This window comes from Salmo trutta, chromosome 23 (genome assembly GCF_901001165.1).
Source record: "Salmo trutta chromosome 23, fSalTru1.1, whole genome shotgun sequence".
In the NCBI taxonomy this organism is placed as follows: Eukaryota; Metazoa; Chordata; class Actinopteri; order Salmoniformes; family Salmonidae; genus Salmo; species Salmo trutta.
In genome coordinates, this window is record NC_042979.1 from 42954058 (window position 1) to 42973101 (window position 19044).

Genomic DNA, 19044 nt, shown 5'->3' on the forward strand with positions numbered 1-19044 from the left:
CAGGGCAAACATTTGAGGAAGTGATTGTTGGAAAGGTGGCATCCTATGATGGTGCCACGTTGAAAGTCACTGAGCTTGGCCTCCCGAGTGGCGCAGGCGTCACTACTGCCTGTGGTTCGATCCGAATCCACTAATTTGAAAGGGTATCTACATACTTTTGTGTATATAGTGTAATTTGATATCTGAGCAATTAAGATAATTGATTGTACCCAAGTTGTCAATTTTTTTAATTTATAGGATTCATATAATCTTCAATAAATATAGTACCTAATATCTGATTTAGACCATAATTCTTCCTAACAATGAGTAAGACATGAGGAATCCAATAAAATGGTAAAAAGCCACCCACGGACACCCCACGCCGATCCCACCCCAACAACCTGTATACAGTATCAGGTCTCTGTTTGACAAGTAGTATGGATCTGCTACTTGGACTATTGCTTATTCATCATTTGTAGTGTATTCCCTGTGAATCGGGTGAATTTTGTTCTGAGAAATTGGCCATTGAAGTCGCTTGCATTGTTTACAATAAATTAGTTTTGCCCACTAGATGCCGCTGTTCCTGATGCTTTTATCCGTTTTGTTGGTGGTCTCTTGTGTTTATTAAATGGATCACAACATCTTCTTTGCAACTTTGGGTAGAAACACAATAGATTTTGCTCATGATGAAAATACATTGTGTGGTCATCCTCACAATAGAAACCAGTCCTCCATGAAAGTGATTCAGTTTGTCCTTCTCTTAGGCTTAACTTGTGTCCAGGAAACGGCCCCTTAGTGCGTTTTATTCCCTTAAAAAAAAAAGGTGTGGATTAGTTAGACCATTCCTGGCAAACAAGCAAACCATTAGGCTACATCAATTCTAATGGTTTCAATTGTAAAAGTCCCAAACACATACTCTATAGTATTTTTCTAAGGGTCATGGTATTGGGCTGGGTTTAATGGTAAATGTCACTAATCACACTAAATATTAGGAATGCAACGGTACACAGTATGTTGTCGAACCGTTCGGTACCCTCCCTATGGGGTTCAATACGCACACATGAACCGCGGAATTACGATATGCCTGTCATTTTCCTATATATTTCCAAAACTTGCTTATTGCGCTGCAGACTACACGCACGTTGTACATTCAGATCCACAGAACCAGACGCGCAGCTTGTGAACAGGCAAGGCAGGCAACTGCTTGGGGCTCCAGGCTGTTAGGGGGCTCCTGGGGGCTGACAGACTTTACTCCACAGCAATGTCTCAAAATGTGGCGACCGCAACCCCCTCCCCCTTAAACAACCAATGGACGATTTGCAATGACATCTCAGTAGGAAACTGCCCTAAAGGGGCCCCATGAAGAGAGGGGAAACAAACAAAAAATATTCTCTCAGCTCTAACGTGACAATGGCTAGCGAGACAGCGAGAAGTAAATTTGTCTTTCAAATCCGCTGTGTGGGAACATTTTGGATTCAGCGTGCAATACGATGACGAGGGTAAGAAGACCGTAAACAAAGAAAGTACAGTCTGCAAGCATTGCTTTGCCACTGTCAGTTACTCGAGTGGAAACACATCAAACATGATGTCATTTACGTGGCCATCACCCGGCCGTATCCCTTACAGGTGGAGCTGAAGCAAGGAGAGTCCACTCGTTAGCGAAAACACAACAATCTCTCGCTGCTGCCTTCCAACAACAATTTGCGACAAATTCAGAAAAACAAAGAAATAACAAAAGCAGTGGGGGTATTCATAGCCAAAGATTTGCAGCCCTATTCGGTGGTTACTGACTCGGGATTTCGTCACCTGATGATTTTTTTAAAACCGCGTTACAATGTCTCCTCCCGCACACATTTCAGTAGCAAAGTAATTCCCAAACTCTGTGAAACATCACGGAGAGAAATTGAAAAGGAATTGATACAGACATCCTATCTAGCTCTCTCCACGGATAGTTGGACCTCCAGAGGAACTCAAAGCAACCTCACTGTGACGGTTCACTATGTACTAGAGATGAAGAGCTATGTGTTGCAAACTCTTCCCTTGTATAAGAGTCATACAAACGCACACTTTACTTCAATACAAAGATCCCGAAACCGTACCGTTGCCCACAAACTGTGATACATACCAAACCATGGGTCTACTGAACCGTTGCATCCCTACTAAATATGGAGATGTGTTTTTCAATACAATTATTAGAAAACAACTGCCATGCAATGGTTTATAATTTCATTAGGGTTGTCACATTTTAGTCACAAACTCATTTCTCCATCAAAGTTTTGGGCTTGTATGAAAAGTATTTTGAAAATTGCATAGGGATAGCCCTCTGAGAGGCCACTTGTTGGACTGTTCAAGGAGAGTTGGGTTGCAGCTTTAGGTTTATAAGAGAAGGACAAACTGAATTGCTTTCATGGAGGACTGGCTTGAATTGTGAGGATGATCACACCATTAATTTTCATCATGAACCAAATCTATTGATTTTCTACCCAAAGTTGCAAAGAAAATGTTGTGTTCCACCAGCAAAGTGGATAAAAGGGTGTAGCGGCATTAACAGGAACAGTGCCATCTAGTGGTAAAAAATCAGTGTGAAAGTACCAGGTTATGGTAAATAATACAAGCAATTTCAATTAATAACAGGGGGAATAAAAACATAGCCAGATTTGCAGGAAATGCATTACAAAGGGTGAAGAAGCAATAAAACAAACCGCAGCTTCATACTACTATTCAAACGTAAGAGAAATTCTACTATATACAGGTTGTTGGGGTGGGATTGGCGCCGGGGTCCATGGGTCGCTTTTTGACCATTTTATTAGATTCCTCATGTCTTACTCAGTGATGGGGAAAAGTACACAATTGTCATACTTGAGTATAAGTAAAGATACCTTAACAGAAAATGACTCAAGTAAAAGTCACCCAGTAATATACTACTTGAGTAAAAGTCTAAAGGTATTTGGTTTGAAATATACTTTGTAAGTCGCTCTGGATAAGAGCGTCTGCTAAATGACGTAAATGTGAGTATCGGAAGTAAATGTAATTGCTAAAATGTACTTTAAGTATCAAAAGTAAAAGTATACATTTCAAATTCCTTATATTAGGCAAACCTGACGGTACGATTTTCATTTTTTTATTTAGGGATAGCCAGGGACACGCTCCAACATACATCATTTACAAACTATTAATTTATGTTTAGTGAGTCTGCCAGATCAGAGACGGTAAGGATGACCAGGGATGTGAATTGGACCATTTTCCTGTCCTGCTAAGCATTCAAAATGTAACAAGTACTTTTGCATGTTAGGGAAAAAGTACGTTATTTTCTTTAGGAATGTAGTGAAGTAAAAGTAGTCAAAAATATAAATAGTGAAGTTAAAGTACAGATTCTTCCAAAAACGACTTAGGTAAAAATACTTTAAAGAACTACTTAAGTACTTTACACCACTGGTCTTACTCAGTGGTAGGAAGTTTGATCCAAATCGAATGTTGGGTACTATACTGTATTTGTTGAATATTATGTGAATCCCACAAATCAAAAGGGCAGATTTGGGTGCACTGAAATTATAAGAGATTAATTTAAAACAAAATAATGTTTCAGGAATGCTATTCTTATCTGTTTATAACTACAGAAATAATTTCAGAACAATCTGAGATGATGGGTGTCATGGCTTGCTGAAATAAAGTAAACCATCTGTTTGAGTCATGAAGAAAATCCTAATTTCTAAGATTATGGCTGTCAAAAATGAACAGCTTTTCCTTTAGTTTGAAGCAAATTGATCAGGATCATCAAACTTTTAATTGATTAACCCATAAAATCCAGGATTCTTTGCGCAGTCACATAGAATGTATCCTATTTGTAATAATTTATAGCAGTGGAAAGATGCTGAAGTACCAGCAAGGTAATTGTAGAAAAACGGCAGGCAGGTGGTGAACGTACAGAGGCTACAGTAGATGTGGTTTGGGTTGGATTCTGCCATATGCAAGGTCCAATGAAGTGTGGGACCAACAGGTGTCCATTGGCCTTTCTAGAGATGTTTCCGTCAACACCCCCCTCCCCCCGACTTTTCATTTCTTCAGCAGATAACCATAACAATTGTTAATCTTCACAAACTTTGCTCTGGCTGAGAGAATCCCAACAGTTAACACACTACTAAAACAAACGCTCCGTTTCCCACCCTTCTCACCTGCATGCCTTCTAATACTTGATTTCTTTTGCCTTTTCCTAACCTCTATTTCTGTTAGCTGTTGTACATTTCAGGTACCTGTTTTTCTCTTTCTCAGAGGCCACGCGTGGGTCTGCTGTAAAACGATTTTCTATCTCATTTGCGCGACACCCAACCAATGGTATGTTTGCTTTTGTTAATTAAGATGCATCCTTACCTCATCCCTGTTGTCATTTTGGTCTGGATAGAGTCTTCCCTCCTCATGAGACCCTCTGCTAGTGTCAAAGCAGTGCACATGGAATGTGATCCTAAATATTGAGACTTCTGAATGCTCATGCAGCCCTCCAAGACCATGTGCTTCTTTTGTTCGCCTGAAAATTCCTCCTGTTTGTCACCCTATAGTTTAGGATTACATGGAGCTATTTTGTGACTAGCTAGACCTGTCCCCTGCTTATCTGTTCATTTTAATAGTCGCAGTGCTGTAGTTTGTTTGGTTTGAATATAGCCTTCAATGTTTTCTTGATGACTTTTGTTGTGTCGGAGTTGGGTGACTGTATCACAACAATGTTGCCTATCTAAATGTTCCTTTAGACGTATGGCATATGGTTATACCGTTGATCTAGTCAAATATGGTAAGGCTGCTAATCTAGGCAAATGTAGTAATGCTTTTAGTCTATGGCAAATGTAGAAATGCTTTTAGTCTATGGCAAATATAGCAATGCTGACAATCTAGTCAAATATAGTAATGCTGCTAATCTAGTCAAATTTAGCTATAGTATCTATTGCACTTTTATATTTTTTTTATGTAAAGGCAACTTTTTACATCAATGTGATATCTGGGATTAATATTTTATTACATTTGGGCCGCATAAACCTGTCAGTCACCTCAGCTTGTGGTTAACGCTGTAATTTTGATGCAACAAAATATGATTTTGTATTTAAAGTACATTCTTTGTACATTAAACCAATTTGCACTAATTTGATCATTTTGGATTATCGTTTTTTTTCTGCTTTTCTAAATGGGTCAGTCTTTTCCAGTATGTTCTGTGGTAAGTGTTTTATTATGTTTAATTTACCCATTTTTAGCTTGTCTGAACGTTGTTTGGTGTTTTTAGTTCATATAGATTTCTGTTGTGTATAGTTCAGCTTCCTTTATCTTTCTCAGTTTTCAGTCTAGACCTCCACAGTCTCTTAAACATAGTCTTCCCTGTTTTCTCCTTTCCTCAGACCCTTGGCTATGGAAATACCTTGAGTAGCTGTGTGCTTTAGTTCTGCCCCTCAGAACACTTTTGCTCATGAAAATGATATTGATATTTGGTGCTATTGACAGGTGCTATCTATGATAAATAATCTAAGCCACAGCCATACAGTACATGTCCTACAGTCCAAAAAGGTTTAGTATATTTATTGATAAAATATTAAGATTTGTTATCATTGTTACTGTGAATTTCAAGCATATACAGTACCAGTCAAAAGTTTGGACACACCTACTCAAGGATTTTTCTTTATTTTTACTATTTTCTACATTGTAGAATACTAGTGAAGACATCAAAACAATGAAATAACACAGTAGGACTCATGTAGTAACCAAAAAAGTGTTAAACAAATCAAATATATTTTATATTTGAGGTTCTTCAAAGTAGCCACCCTTTGCCTTGATGACAGCCTTGATGACAGCATTGCACAATCTTGGCATTCTCTCAACCAGCTTCACCTGGAATGCTTTGAATAGGTGTGTCCAAACTTTTCACTGGTACTTTATATATTTACTTAATATACAGTTGAAGTCGGAAGTTTACTTACACTTAGGTTGGAGTCATTAACTCGTTTTTCAACCTCTCCACAAATGTCTTGTTGACAAACTATAGTTTTGGCAAGTCAGTTAGGACATCTACTTTATGCATGACATAAGTAATTTTTCCAACAATTGTTTACAGACAGATTATTTCACTTATAATTCACTGTATTCCAGTGGGTCAGAAGTTTACATACACTAAGTTGACTGTGCCTTTTTAACAGCTTGGAAAATTCCAGAAAATGATGTAATGGCTTTAGAAGCTTCTGATAGGCTAATTGACATCATTTGAGTCAATTGGAGGTGTACCTGTGGATGTATTTCAAGGCCTACCTTCAAACTCAGTGCCTCTTTGCTTGACATCATGGGAAAATAAAAAAAAACAGCCAAGACCTCAGGAAAAAGAATTGTAGACCTCCACAAGTCTGGTTCATCCTTGGGAGCAGTTTCCAAACGCCTGAAGGTACCACGTTAATCTGTAGAAATAATAGTACGCAAGTATAAACACCATGGGACCACGCAGCCGTCATACCGCTCAGGAAGGAGACGTGTTCTGTCTCCTAGAGATGAATGTACTTTGGTGCGAAAAGTGCAAATCAATCCCAGAACAACAGCAAAGGACCTTGTGAAGATACTCGAGGAAACAGGTACAAAAGTACCTATATCCACATTAAAACGAGTCCTATATCGACATAACCTGAAAGGCCGCTCAGCAAGGAAGAAGCCACTGCTCCAAAACCGCCATAAAAAAGCCAGACTACGGTTTGCAACTGCACATGGGGACAAAGATCGTACTTTTTGGAGAAATGTCCTCTGGTCTGATGAAACAAAAAATAGAACTGTTTGGTCATAATGACCATCGTTATGTTTTGAGGAAAAAGGGGAAGGCTTGCAAGCCGTAGAACATCATCCCAACCGTGAAGCACGGGGGTGGCAGCATCATGTTGTGGGGGTGCTTTGCTGCAGGAGGGAGTGGTGCACTTCACAAAATAGATGTAATCATGAGAATGGAAAATTATGTGGATATATTGAAGCAATATCTCAGGACATCAGTCAGGAAGTTAAAGCTTGGTCGCAAATGGGTCTTCCAAATGGACAATGACCCCAAGCATACTTCCAAAGTTATGGCAAAATGGCTTAAGGACAACAAAGTCAAGGTATTGGAGTGGCCATCACAAAGCCCTGACCTCAATCCTATGGAAAATGTGTGGGCAGAACTGAAAAAGAGTGTGCGAGCAAGGTCTTCAAACCTGACTCAGTTACACCAGCTCTGTCAGGAGGAATGGGCCAAAATTCACCCAACTTATTGTGGGAAGCTTGTGGAAGGCTACTTGAAATATTTGACCCAAATGAAACAATTTAAAGGCAATGCTACCAAAAACTAATTGAGTGTATGTAAACTTCTGACCCACTGGGAATGTGATGAAAGAAATAAAAGCTGAAATAAATCATTCTCTCTACTATTATTCTGACATTTCACATTCTTAAAATAAAGTGGTGATCCTAACTGACCTAAGACAGGACATTTTTACTAGGATTAAATGTCAGGAATTGTGAAAAACTGAGTTTAAATGTATTTGGCTAAGGTGTATGTAAACTTCCGACTTCAACTGTATTTTTCTTGTTATAGGGAAAATTAGAAGTTTAATAAGAAAGGGGGATGATCCAATCTATACCTTTTCCTGAGGGATCATATAGTGTAACTACTGTGTTATACATCCCTGCAAATATTTTCACATTTGGCCAACAAATAAGGTTTTGTTGATAAAGGAAATCTAATATTTTTTATATGAATTTACATCATATCCCAAAATGTGTCTTTCTACAGAGTACCGAGGTTTTTCATCCATGGTGTGTTAGACTCATTGGGGGGTATTCATACAAATAAATATGTGGTTATTACCTCAAATGCTAAGCTCAATTGATTTTAGCTATATATTTAGCAAACATATTTTGTTCTATGAATTGCCTCAATGACATGCAAATGGGGAAGATTTTGATGCTGTTATTAGTGATCATAAAAATGTCCCCTTTTGCCCTCCGTTGTATTAACCAGAGAAGCCATGCTCATCGTAACATACTAACCGAAAATGTTTTCTGCATCATCACCTTTGTCTGCAGTGTCTCAGACACATTTATTTGCGCTTTGGTGTTAGTGTAATGCCTAAATATTATTTTCTCAGTTACTTGTTACCTTCTCAGCTGTCAAATTCGACATACTTTGGAAACTGAATCTACCACAGCTCTTTGTCATGAAAATACACACTAATGTTAAAAACCTGAAGTATTATTTATATATTAATGCAATAATTTAGAAAATAAGTATATCTAACCAATTCCAATTGTATACAGTGCATTCGGAAAGTATTCAGACCCCTTGATTTTTTACACATATTGTTACGTTACAGCCTTATTCTAAAATTGATTTAAATGTTTTCCCCTTCATCAATCTACACACAATACCCCATGATGACAAAGCAAAAACAGGTTTTTAGACATATTTGCAAATATATTAAAAATGGAAATATTACGTTTACATAATTATTCAGACCCTTTACTCAGTACTTTGTTGAAGCACCTTTTGCAGGGATTACAGCCTAGTCTTCTTGGGTATGACGCTACAAGCTTGGCACACCTATATTTGGGGAGTTTCTCCCATTCTTCTCTGCAGATCCTCTCAAGCTCTGTCAGGTTGGAAGGGGAGCGTCGCTGCACAGCTATTTTCAGGTCTCTCCAGAGATGTTCAATCGGGTTAAAGTACAGGCTCGGGCTAGGCCGCTCAAGGACTTTCAGAGACTTGTCCCAAAGCCACTCCTGCGTTGTCGTGGCTGTGTAGTTAGGGTTGTTGTCCTTTTGGAAGGTGAACCTTCGCCCCAGTCTGAGGTCATGAGCACTCTGAAGCAGGTTTTCATTAAGGATCTCTCTCTTTTGTCAATGATCTCTCTCTTTCATCAAGGATCTCTTTGTACTTATCTCTCTGTGCTCCGTTCATCCTTCCCTCAATCCTGACTAGGCTCCCAGTCCCTGCTGCTGAAAAACATCCCCACAGCATGATGCTGCCACCGCCATGCTTCACCGTAGAGATGGTGCCAGGTTTCCTCCTGATGTGACGCTTGGCATTCAGGCCAAAGAGTTCAATCTTGGTTTCATCAGACCAGAGAATCTTGTTCCTCATGGTCTGAGAGTCTTTGCATGCCTTTTGGCAAACTCCAAGCCGGCTATCATGTGCCTTTTACTGAGGAGTTGCTTCCGTCTGGCCACTCTACCATAAAGGCCTGATTGGTGGAGTGCTGCAGAGATGTTTGTCTTTCTGGAAGGTTCTCCCATCTCCACAGAGGAACTCTGGAGCCAGAGTCTGAGTGACCATCGGGTTCTCGGTCACCTCCCTGACCAAGGCCCTTCTCCGCCAGTTTCTCAGTTTGGCCGCGCGACCAGCTCTAGGAAAGAGTCTTGGTGGTTCCAAACTTCATCCATTTAAGAATGATGGAGGCCACTGGGGACCTTCTATGCTGCAGAAATGTTTTGGTACCCTTCCCCAGATCTGTTCTTTGACACAATCCTGTCTTGGAGCTCTACAGACAATTCCTTTGACCTCATGGCTTGGTTTTTGCTCTGACATGCACTGTCAACTGTGGGACCTTATATAGACAGGTATGTGCCTTTCCAAATATTTTCCAATCAATTGAATTTATCGCAGGTGGACTCCAAGTTGTAGAAACTTCTCAAGGATGATAAATGGAAACCGGATGCACCTGAGCTCAATTTCGAGTCACATAGCAACGGGTCTGAATACTTATGTAAATAAGGTATTTCTGTTTTTTATTTTGAATACATTTTTTTTTTTTAATCTAGCAACCTGTTTTTCGCTTTGTCATTATGAGGTATTGTGTGTAGATTGAGGACTTTTTCAAATGTAATTAATTAATACATTTTTGAGGAAGGCTGTAATGTAACAAAATGTGGGAATATTCAAGAGCCCTGAATTCACTCATTAGCCACAGTCACTAATCGATTACCACTTAAGAATAATGCTAGACCCGCCAAAGAGCAAGCCAAGTGGAAAAAGAGATGAAAAAGAAAGTAGCCCCATATTCTTTTATATGTATTGTCATTTCTAAAACGTCTTAAATATTTGCCATGTATGTACATTAATGCCATTTTCTTACACTATGGTATTTTATTAAATGTGCATTATGCAGATATCGCCCCACCATTTCCTGGTTGCTAAAATTCTAATAGTTCTCCTAATTTCAATTTGTGGCAAAACAAGCAAGAATCATTATACCATCTAAACCACTGTGAAAATATTTTCAATAACCACAAATATTGTATTTTCAGCTTTTTTGAAGCTGGTGTACAAACGGAAAGTAAAAGATGCAAAAATGAAACTTAAGAACAGGAATCATAGAAATGGCACACAGAACAGATCTACCGCTTCTTGCTTCCAATGAGTGATAGATCTATAACTCATATTTTTATGCAAATTTCATCAGGTTGCCCAAAAAGTTACAACTTGTAGCTTTTAAATCAAATGTAAAATTTTTATTTTTTTTTAAAAGTCAGCTTTTCTCCTGAACGATATTGTGGTGTTTGTTAGACCACTTTGTTGAATCTCGCCCCAACGTCCATCAAAGGCTTTAGGGCTATATAAACCAAACTGTAATCCCAACTAGGTTAAGTTAACATTCACTCTTGTGTTTCTTCTCATCCTGGCTGTGACAGTCGTGATGGGTATTGCTTTCAGTGGGATATACTTTGTGTCATACATCTGCCTGCATCCTACAGTATTCACCTCAATCAGATCTGCTTTTTGTCGGTAGTGTTTTATTTTGTTTGCTGTCACTTGGAGATAATGGAAGCCTTGTGATTTTTGTCTGCCGATTTCAAATAATACAATGTTCTCTGTCATGAGTAGTCTCCAGAGGGCTTGTAGTGTTCTCCGTATTGTCGGCTTGTCATCTGGAGGCGTTTCCACCCTCTAGGTTTTGAGCTGTACTCCATGGTTCCGTCCATATGCCCCCTGGAGACCCTGCACAACTCGCTCTCGCTGAAACAGATAGACGACTTCCTGGCTTCCATCGCTGCATCCCATGAGTCACTCCTGGACATCTCTGCCTCCTCCCCAGGTACGTATCGCTGCTCATCGTACAGTACAAATGATCAACGATAATTTGTTGCCGCTCGCATCTCAATGTCTTTTTTTGTGTTCGACAGCTGCGAAGAAAACTCCTTTGAACACTTACACTCCTGCAAAGATATTGCCCTGCCCTTTCACACAAGGCAAGAAGAATGTGGACAAGGCTGCAACTGGTAAACGATTTAGTGTTGATTACCCATCACTTGCTATAGTAGTACTGTAACTAATTGGCTTGCTCTGTTTGTGTACTCTTTATTTGACCATTCTTTGGGCTATTCCAGCATTATAGATGTGACATAAGAAATAAAGCAAATACGCTTTTTGCTCCTGAGTGGCGCAGAGGCCCGCAGCACTGCTTCTCAGTGCTAGAGGCGTCACTACAGACCCTGGTTTGATTTCAGGCTGCATCACAACCGGCCGTGATTGGGAGTCCCATAGCACGGGGCGCAATTGACACAGCGTCGTCCGGGTTTGGCCAGGGTAGGCCGTCATTGTAAATAAGAATTTGTTCTTAACTGACTTGCCTAGTTAAATAAATAAAAATGGATGTGACATATATTTTCGTACAAGATTTCAGGGGAGACTGAACATATTAACATATTAGCAAAAAGTCTGAGTTTGTAAGTCTTTTAGAATGAAAGGCTTGACTGAACACAAAAACAACAATTTTGAAAAGATTTTCTTGCATTATTACTTTGGAGAGGAGAAGCGACGATTATGAATGTGACACACTATGTTATGGATGTGACACTCTCCGTTATGGATGTGACAATCTGAAAGTGTTGTCATCTGGAATGTTTTTTAGAATGTCAACAGAAGTGGAACTACATAATTGTGGTCCAGAATACTGAATGGTATTCTGCACCATAGGCTAATAATGCAAGGCAACACTCCGAACAGAGTATTTAAATAAATATATCAATGACCATTACTAGTTGAATGTAGACATGAGACAATTTTTTATTCTCTTCTATTTTTTTTATTTTCTTAAAAGCGTGGATCAGCTTTAATATTGCGGATAGATTGTAGCTTCCATCAAAGTAATTGTCTGCATCATTTCCAATCTCCCATGTATTTTCGGGGTAAATATATTTATATATATATATACACTACCGTTCGAAAGTTTGAGGTCACTTAGAATTGTCCTTGTTTTTGAAAGAAAAGCAAATTTTTTGTCCATTTAAAATAACATTAAATTGATCAGAAATACAGTGTAGACATGTTGTAAATGACTATTGTAGCTGGAAACGGCTGCTTTTTAATGGAATATCTACATAGGGGTTACAGAGGCCCATTACAGTGAGGGGAAAAAAGTATTTGCTCCCCTGCTGATTTTGTATGTTTGCCCACTAACAAAGAAATGATCAGTCTATAATTTTAATGGTAGGTTTATTTGAACAGTGAGAGACAGAATAACAAAAAATCCAGAAAAACGCATGTCATAAATGTTATCAAATGATTTGCATTTTAATGAGGGAAATAAGTATTTGACCCCTCTCAATCAGAAAGATTTCTGGCTCCCAGGTGTCTTTTATACAGGTAACGAGCTGAGATTAGGAGCACATTCTTAAAGGGAGTGCTCCTAATCTCAGTTTGTTACCTGTATAAAAGACACCTGTCCACAGAAGCAATCAATCAATCAGATTCCAAACTCTCCACCATGGCCAAGACCAAAGAGCTCTCCAAGGATGTCGGGGACAAGATTGTAGACCTACACAAGGCTGGAATGGGCTACAAGACCATCGCCAAGCAGCTTGGTGAGAAGGTGACAACAGTTGGTGCGATTATTCGCAAATGGAAGAGGCACAAAAGAACTGTCAATCTCCCTCGGCCTGGGGCTCCATGCAAGATCTCACCTCGGGGAGTTGCAATGATCATGAGAACGGTGAGGAATCAGCCCAGAACTACACAGGAGGATCTTGTCAATGATCTCAAGGCAGCTGGGACCATAGTCACCAAGAAAACAATTGGTAACACACTACGCCGTGAAGGACTGAAATCCTGCAGCGCCCGCAAGGTCCCCCTGCTCAAGAAAGCACATATACATGCCCGTCTGAAGTTTGCCAATGAACATCTGAATGATTCAGAGGACAACTGGGTGAAAGTGTTGTGGTCAGATGTGACCAAAATGGAGCTCTTTGGCATCAACTCAACTCGCCGTGTTTGGAGGAGGAGGAATGCTGCCTATGACCCCAATAACATCATCCCCACTGTCAAACATGGAGGTGGAAACATTATGCTTTGGGGGTGTTTTTCTGCTAAGGGGACAGGACAACTTCACCGCATCAAAGGGACGATGGACGGGGCCATGTACCATCAAATCTTGGGTGAGAACCTCCTTCCCTCAGCCAGGGCATTGAAAATGGGTCGTGGATGGGTATTCCAGCATGACAATGACCCAAAACACACGGCCAAGGCAACAAAGCAGTGGCTCAAGAAGAAGCACATTAAGGTCCTGGAGTGGCCTAGCCAGTCTCCAGACCTTAATCCCATAGAAAATCTGTGGAGGGAGTTGAAGGTTCGAGTTGCCAAACGTCAGCCTCGAAACCTTAATGATTTGGAGAAGATCTGCAAAGAGGAGTGGGACAAAATCCCTCCTGAGATGTGTGCAAACCTGGGTGGCCAACTACAAATCAAATCAAATGTATTTATATAGCCCTTCTTTAATCAGCTGATATCTCAAAGTGCTGTACAGAAACCCAGCCTAAAACCCCAAACAGCAAGCAATGCAGGTGTAGAAGCACAGTGGCTAAGAAAAACTCCCTAGAAAGACCAAAACCTAGGAAGAAACCTAGAGAGGAACCAGGCTATGAGGGGTGGCCAGTCCTCTTCTGGCTGTGCTGGGTGGAGATACAAGAAAAGTCTGACCTCTGTGATTGCCAACAAGGGTTTTGCCACCAAGTACTAAGTCATGTTTTGCAGAGGGGTCAAATACTTATTTCCCTCATTAAAATGCAAATCAATTTATAACATTTTTGACATGCGTTTTTCTGACATTTTTTGTTGTTATTCTGTCTCTCACTGTTCAAATAAACCTACCATTAAAATAATAGACTAATCATTTCTTTGTCAGTGGGCAAACGTACAAAATCAGCAGGGGATCAAATACTTTTTTCCCTCACTGTATCAGCAACCATCACTCCTGTGTTCCAATGGCACGTTGTGTTAGCTAATCCAAGTTTATCAGTTTTAAAAGGCTAATTGATCATTAGAAAACCCTTTTGCAATTATGTTAGCACAGCTGAAAACTGTTCTGATTAAAGAAGCAATAAAACTGGCCTTCTTTAGACTAGTTGAGTATCTGGAGCGTCAGCATTTGTGGGTTCGATTACAGGCTCAAAATGGCCAGAAATGAATAACTTTCTTCTGAAACTCGTCAGTCTATTCTTGTTCTGAGAAATGAAGGCTATTCCGTGTGAGAAATTGCCAGGAAACTGAAGAACTCGTACAACGCTGTGTACTACTCCCTTCACAGAACAGAGCAAACTGACTCTAACCAGAATAGAAAGAGGAGTGGGAGGCCCCGGTGCACAACTGAGCAAGAGGACAAGTACATTAGCGTGTCTAGTTTGAGAAACCGATGTCCTTTACTGGCAGCTTCATTAAATAGTACCCGCAAAACACCAGTCTCAACGTCAACAGTGAAGAGGTGACTCCGGGATGCCGGCCTTCTAGGAAGAGTTGCAAAGAAAAAGCCATATCCCAGACTGGACAATAAAAAGAAAAGACCAAGATGGGCAAAAGAACACAGACACTGGACAGAGGAACTCTGCCATTATCCCGGATTTCTATTTGCCATATATTTTTCAACTGTACTGAACCTTTCTATTCTCATAGTTTCTACAGATTGTAAATTAAAGAAACATTTTTGCTAAAATAATTATATTATTGATCGATTGACTGACTTTTCAAATCACCCTGTATTGCCTTCTGCAGCGTTAGCTCTAGGTAAATGTTGCAATTCTTCAGCCATTCCTAGACCTGTGACCAAAAACGAGCTACATATGGACAATACCAAAATAAATGATCTAATGACTCTGCCTCCTTGCAGCAAAATCTGCAGAACTGGGAAGGTTGTATCCCCTATATAAACTCATCAAAAAAAGAAATGTCGTCTCACTGTTAACTGCGTTTATTTTCAGCAAACTTGACGTGTAAAGATTTGTATGAACATAACAAGATTCAACAACTGAGACATAAACTGAACAAGTTCCACAGACATGTGACTAACAAATGGAATAATGTGTCCCTGAACAAAGGGGGGGGGGGTCAAAATCAAAAGTAAGTCAGTATCTGGTGTGGCCACCAGCTGCATTAAGTACTGCAGTGCATCTCATGGAATCTGCCAGATTTGCCCGTTCTTGCTGTGAGATGTTACCCCACTCTTTCACCAAGGCACCTGCAAGTTCCCGGACATTTCTGGGGGGAATGGCCCTAGCCCTCACCCTCCGATCTAACAGGTCCTAGACATGCTCAATGGGATTGAGATCCGGGCTCTTCGCTGGCCGTGGCAGAACACTGACATTCCTGTCCTGCAGGAAATCACGCACTGGACGAGGAGTATGGCTGGTGGCATTGTCATGCTGGAGGGTCATGTCAGGATGAGCCTGCAGGAAGGGTACCACATGAGGGAGGAGGATGTCTTCCCTGTAACGCACAGCGTTGAGATTGCCTGCAATGACAAGCTCAGTCTGATGATGGTGTGACACACCGCCCCAGACCATGACAGACCCTCCACCTCCAAATCGATCCCGCTCCAGAGTACAGGCCTCGGTGTAACGCTCATTCCTTCGACTATAAACGCGAATCCGACCATCACCCCTGGTGAGACAAAACCGTGACTCGTCAGTGAAGAGCACTTTTTGCCAGTCCTTTCTGGTCCAGCGACGGTGGGTTTGTGCCCATTGGCGACGTTGTTGCCGGAGATGTCTGGTGAGGACCTGCCTTAGAATAGGCCTACAAGCCCTCAGTCCAGCCTCTCTCAGCCTATTGCAGACAGTCTGAGCACTGATGGAGGGATTGTGCGTTCCTGGTGTAACTCGGGCAGTTGTTGTTGCCATCCTCTCCCTGTCCCGCAGGTGTGATGTTCGGGTGTACCGATCCTGTGCAGGTGTTGTAACACGTGGTCTGCCACTGTGAGGACGATCAGCTGTCCGTCCTGTCTCCCTGTAGCGCTGTCTTAGGCGTCTCACAGTACGAACATTGCAATTTATTGCCCTGGCTACATCTGCAGTCCTCATGCCTCCTTGCAGCATGCCTAAGGCACGTTCACGCAGATGAGCAGGAATCCTGGGCATCTTTCTTTTGGTGTTTTTCAGAGTCAGTAGAAAGGCCTCTTTAGTGTCCTAAGTTTTCATAACTGTGACCTTAATTGCCTACCATCTGTAAGCTGTTAGTGTCTTAACGACCGTTCCACAGGTGCATGTTCATTAATTGTTTATGGTTCATTGAACAAGCATGGGAAACTGTGTTTAAACCCTTTACAATGAAGATCTGTGAAGTTATTTGGATTTGTACGAATTATCTTTGAAGGACAGTGTCCTTATAAAGGGACGTTTCTTTTTTTTGCCGAGTTTATATAACATTCTATTGGTTGCAATAATTTGGTATAATTTAAATTGAAAAAATTCAGTTTTGAATCCGGCGTCGTTTTGCATGTCAATTCATAAACCATGTGCCATGGAATTGGTACATCGAAAATCTCTTCCCAACTATTTAGCTATTTATATTGCACAGCTGTCAGAGTTCCTTACTTTTTCCCCCTTTCACTTGCCTCTTCCATTTTTGCTGTAATGCTGCAATTAGTTGGTTGTAATGGACATGAGATTATTTGTATTACACCTTTTCTGAAATATTGTGTAATGTAAATGTAAAATAGACATGAATATGCAAATGAAGCTATTTGGTATTTTTGGGGGGATCCCCACTAGCTGTTGGGGGGATCCCTACTGGCTGTTGCTATAGCAGCAGCTACTCTTCCTGGGGTCCACACAAAACATGAAACATGACATAATACAGAACATTAATAGACAAGAACAGCTCAAGGACAGAACTATATCAATTTTTAAAAAGGCACACGTAGCCTACATATCAATACATACACACACTATATAGGTCAATTAGGGGAGAGGCGATGTGAGGTTTTGCTTTATCTGTTTTTTGACATGTGCCTACTGTTAGTCTGCACTCCAAAATATAATTAGGAACGTGGTTTTGATAATTAGGAACGTGGTTTCATTCTGAAATGATTGACAAGTTTTTCTCAGGTTGACCTTCCGCTGCAACTTTTTTCCTTATTTTTCAGTCACAATGTTCTTGTGAATGGAGAATGCCAAGTTGAAACATCTGATAGCTCAGTAACAGCTGGAGATTAACTCTACAATTTGAGATGAACTGAAGTCCATTTCACCAGCGGTGTGAGCTATGCTCACAGTTGACCATGCTCATTGCGCTTCCTTTTCTCCTTCACAGGGATCGGCTCATCGCCCACCAAAGATCCCCGGTCTGGCCCTGCCGACCCTTCCCCAAACGCTGCAGCCGGGGATAAAGCATCCCAGCCGTCCCCTTCTCAGCCCATCACAGAAAGCAAAGCAGCCCTGCAATCCTCCTCTGAGGACCTGGAACCTCCTGCTGGACTCTCAGCCACCCAGAACCCAGCAACTAAACACGCCTCCAAAGACAAACTGGAAGCCTCAACCCCTGACAAATGGGTCAAGCAGACTCTGCAGCATGATGCCCAAAGTTGCAAAGTGCCACCACAAACCCAGAGTGGTGACGTGTCTCCACAAGCCCCTGCCCAAGGTGCACCAAGTGGCAAAGTCCCTTCAAAGAACCCTACCCAAGATAACCTGACTTGTAAAATGTCCCCACACTCACCTTCTAAAAAAATCCAAACGTTTACCCAGGATGCACCAAGTGGTAAAGTAACACCACAAGCCCCTTCCCTAGACCCCACAGAAAAAGGGTCCAAAACTTCACCCCATGACAAAGTTCACCAGGGACTGAATTCTAAAGGTACTCTTGGAGAAGGTGCCATGTCTTTCACCACCAGCAAGGAAAGGGAGGCAAAGCTGGACTCCAAATAAACAAATGTTCTGTTCAAGGTCAAAACAGTGTTGCAATTGTTACATAATTAGGATTAGATTAACCAGAAATCACAATCTCATCTAGACTAGGGTTATTTGTTACAAAATGCTCTTACTCTTTTAGCTGAGCTTACAACATGTTAATTTCATGAAGTTTCAATGTTTCTGGGGGGGTGTCACTGTTGCACAGTGTGTGTAAAAGGCACACTTACCTAAGACATGCAATGTGTTTGTGATTGTCTCTGCTACTGTATGACTGCTTCCCATTTGATTCACCTGTTGTTAGTGTCTTGTATATTTTAATGTAATGCCAATGTATAGAATTTAAATGTTGAATATTCTGCTGCCTACATCTCGCTGGATTCCAGAACTGAGACTAATGGAATGGATGTTCTGGCTCATCTTGAGTCTACAAGGTCCAAGCCATGTTTTTAAAGGGTCAGATAAAATATACCTGTTTCCTGTACAGGGTACATATGTTTTTCACCTATATTTTCAGACCTACTCTGAGCTTGCACTTCATTTCCCATTCATGAAACTGGAATCAGAAGTGTCTGCCTTGTGCACACTGTAATGACCATAGTTTTCACTCTTTATTACATTGTAATCAAACATATAATTGTTGTGTATGTATGTGTATATATATATATATTCAGAATAAAATTCAGGGAAAATCCTAATCTTTGGTTTAACTGTCACTTCATTAGTTCTTTACTTCAAGCTGTGCAACAACTGTCATTATTGGGTCTATTTGTCTGTGAAAACCATTTTATTTTTATTTATTTTTGGTGTGAGAGGTACAATTATGGAAATATTGCTCTAGATAATGTTATTCCCACAGTATATACAGTGGGGCAAAAAAGTATTTAGTCAGCCACCAATTGTGCAAGTTCTCCC

The 19044-nt window shown here is 40.6% G+C and overlaps 1 protein-coding gene across 15 annotated transcripts in view; it reads left to right on the forward strand.

The window, feature by feature from the left end:
* ppip5k2 (diphosphoinositol pentakisphosphate kinase 2) overlaps positions 1 to 18827 on the forward strand; it is a 68809-nt gene extending 49982 nt beyond the window's left edge. For 8 of the 15 annotated variants that reach the window (XM_029710426.1, XM_029710434.1, XM_029710430.1 and 5 more), the window contains 5 exons: positions 4249 to 4311; positions 5159 to 5179; positions 10908 to 11051; positions 11140 to 11235; positions 17534 to 18827. In XM_029710426.1, the coding sequence (XP_029566286.1) occupies positions 4249 to 4311; positions 5159 to 5179; positions 10908 to 11051; positions 11140 to 11235; positions 17534 to 18147 (938 nt within the window). In that variant the 3' untranslated portion in view covers positions 18148 to 18827. The remainder of the gene's footprint in view (positions 1 to 4248; positions 4312 to 5158; positions 5180 to 10907; positions 11052 to 11139; positions 11236 to 17533) is intronic. The other 7 variants (XM_029710431.1, XM_029710436.1, XM_029710442.1 and 4 more) reach the window with 2 other exon arrangements.
* The last annotated feature ends 217 nt before the right edge of the window (positions 18828 to 19044 follow it).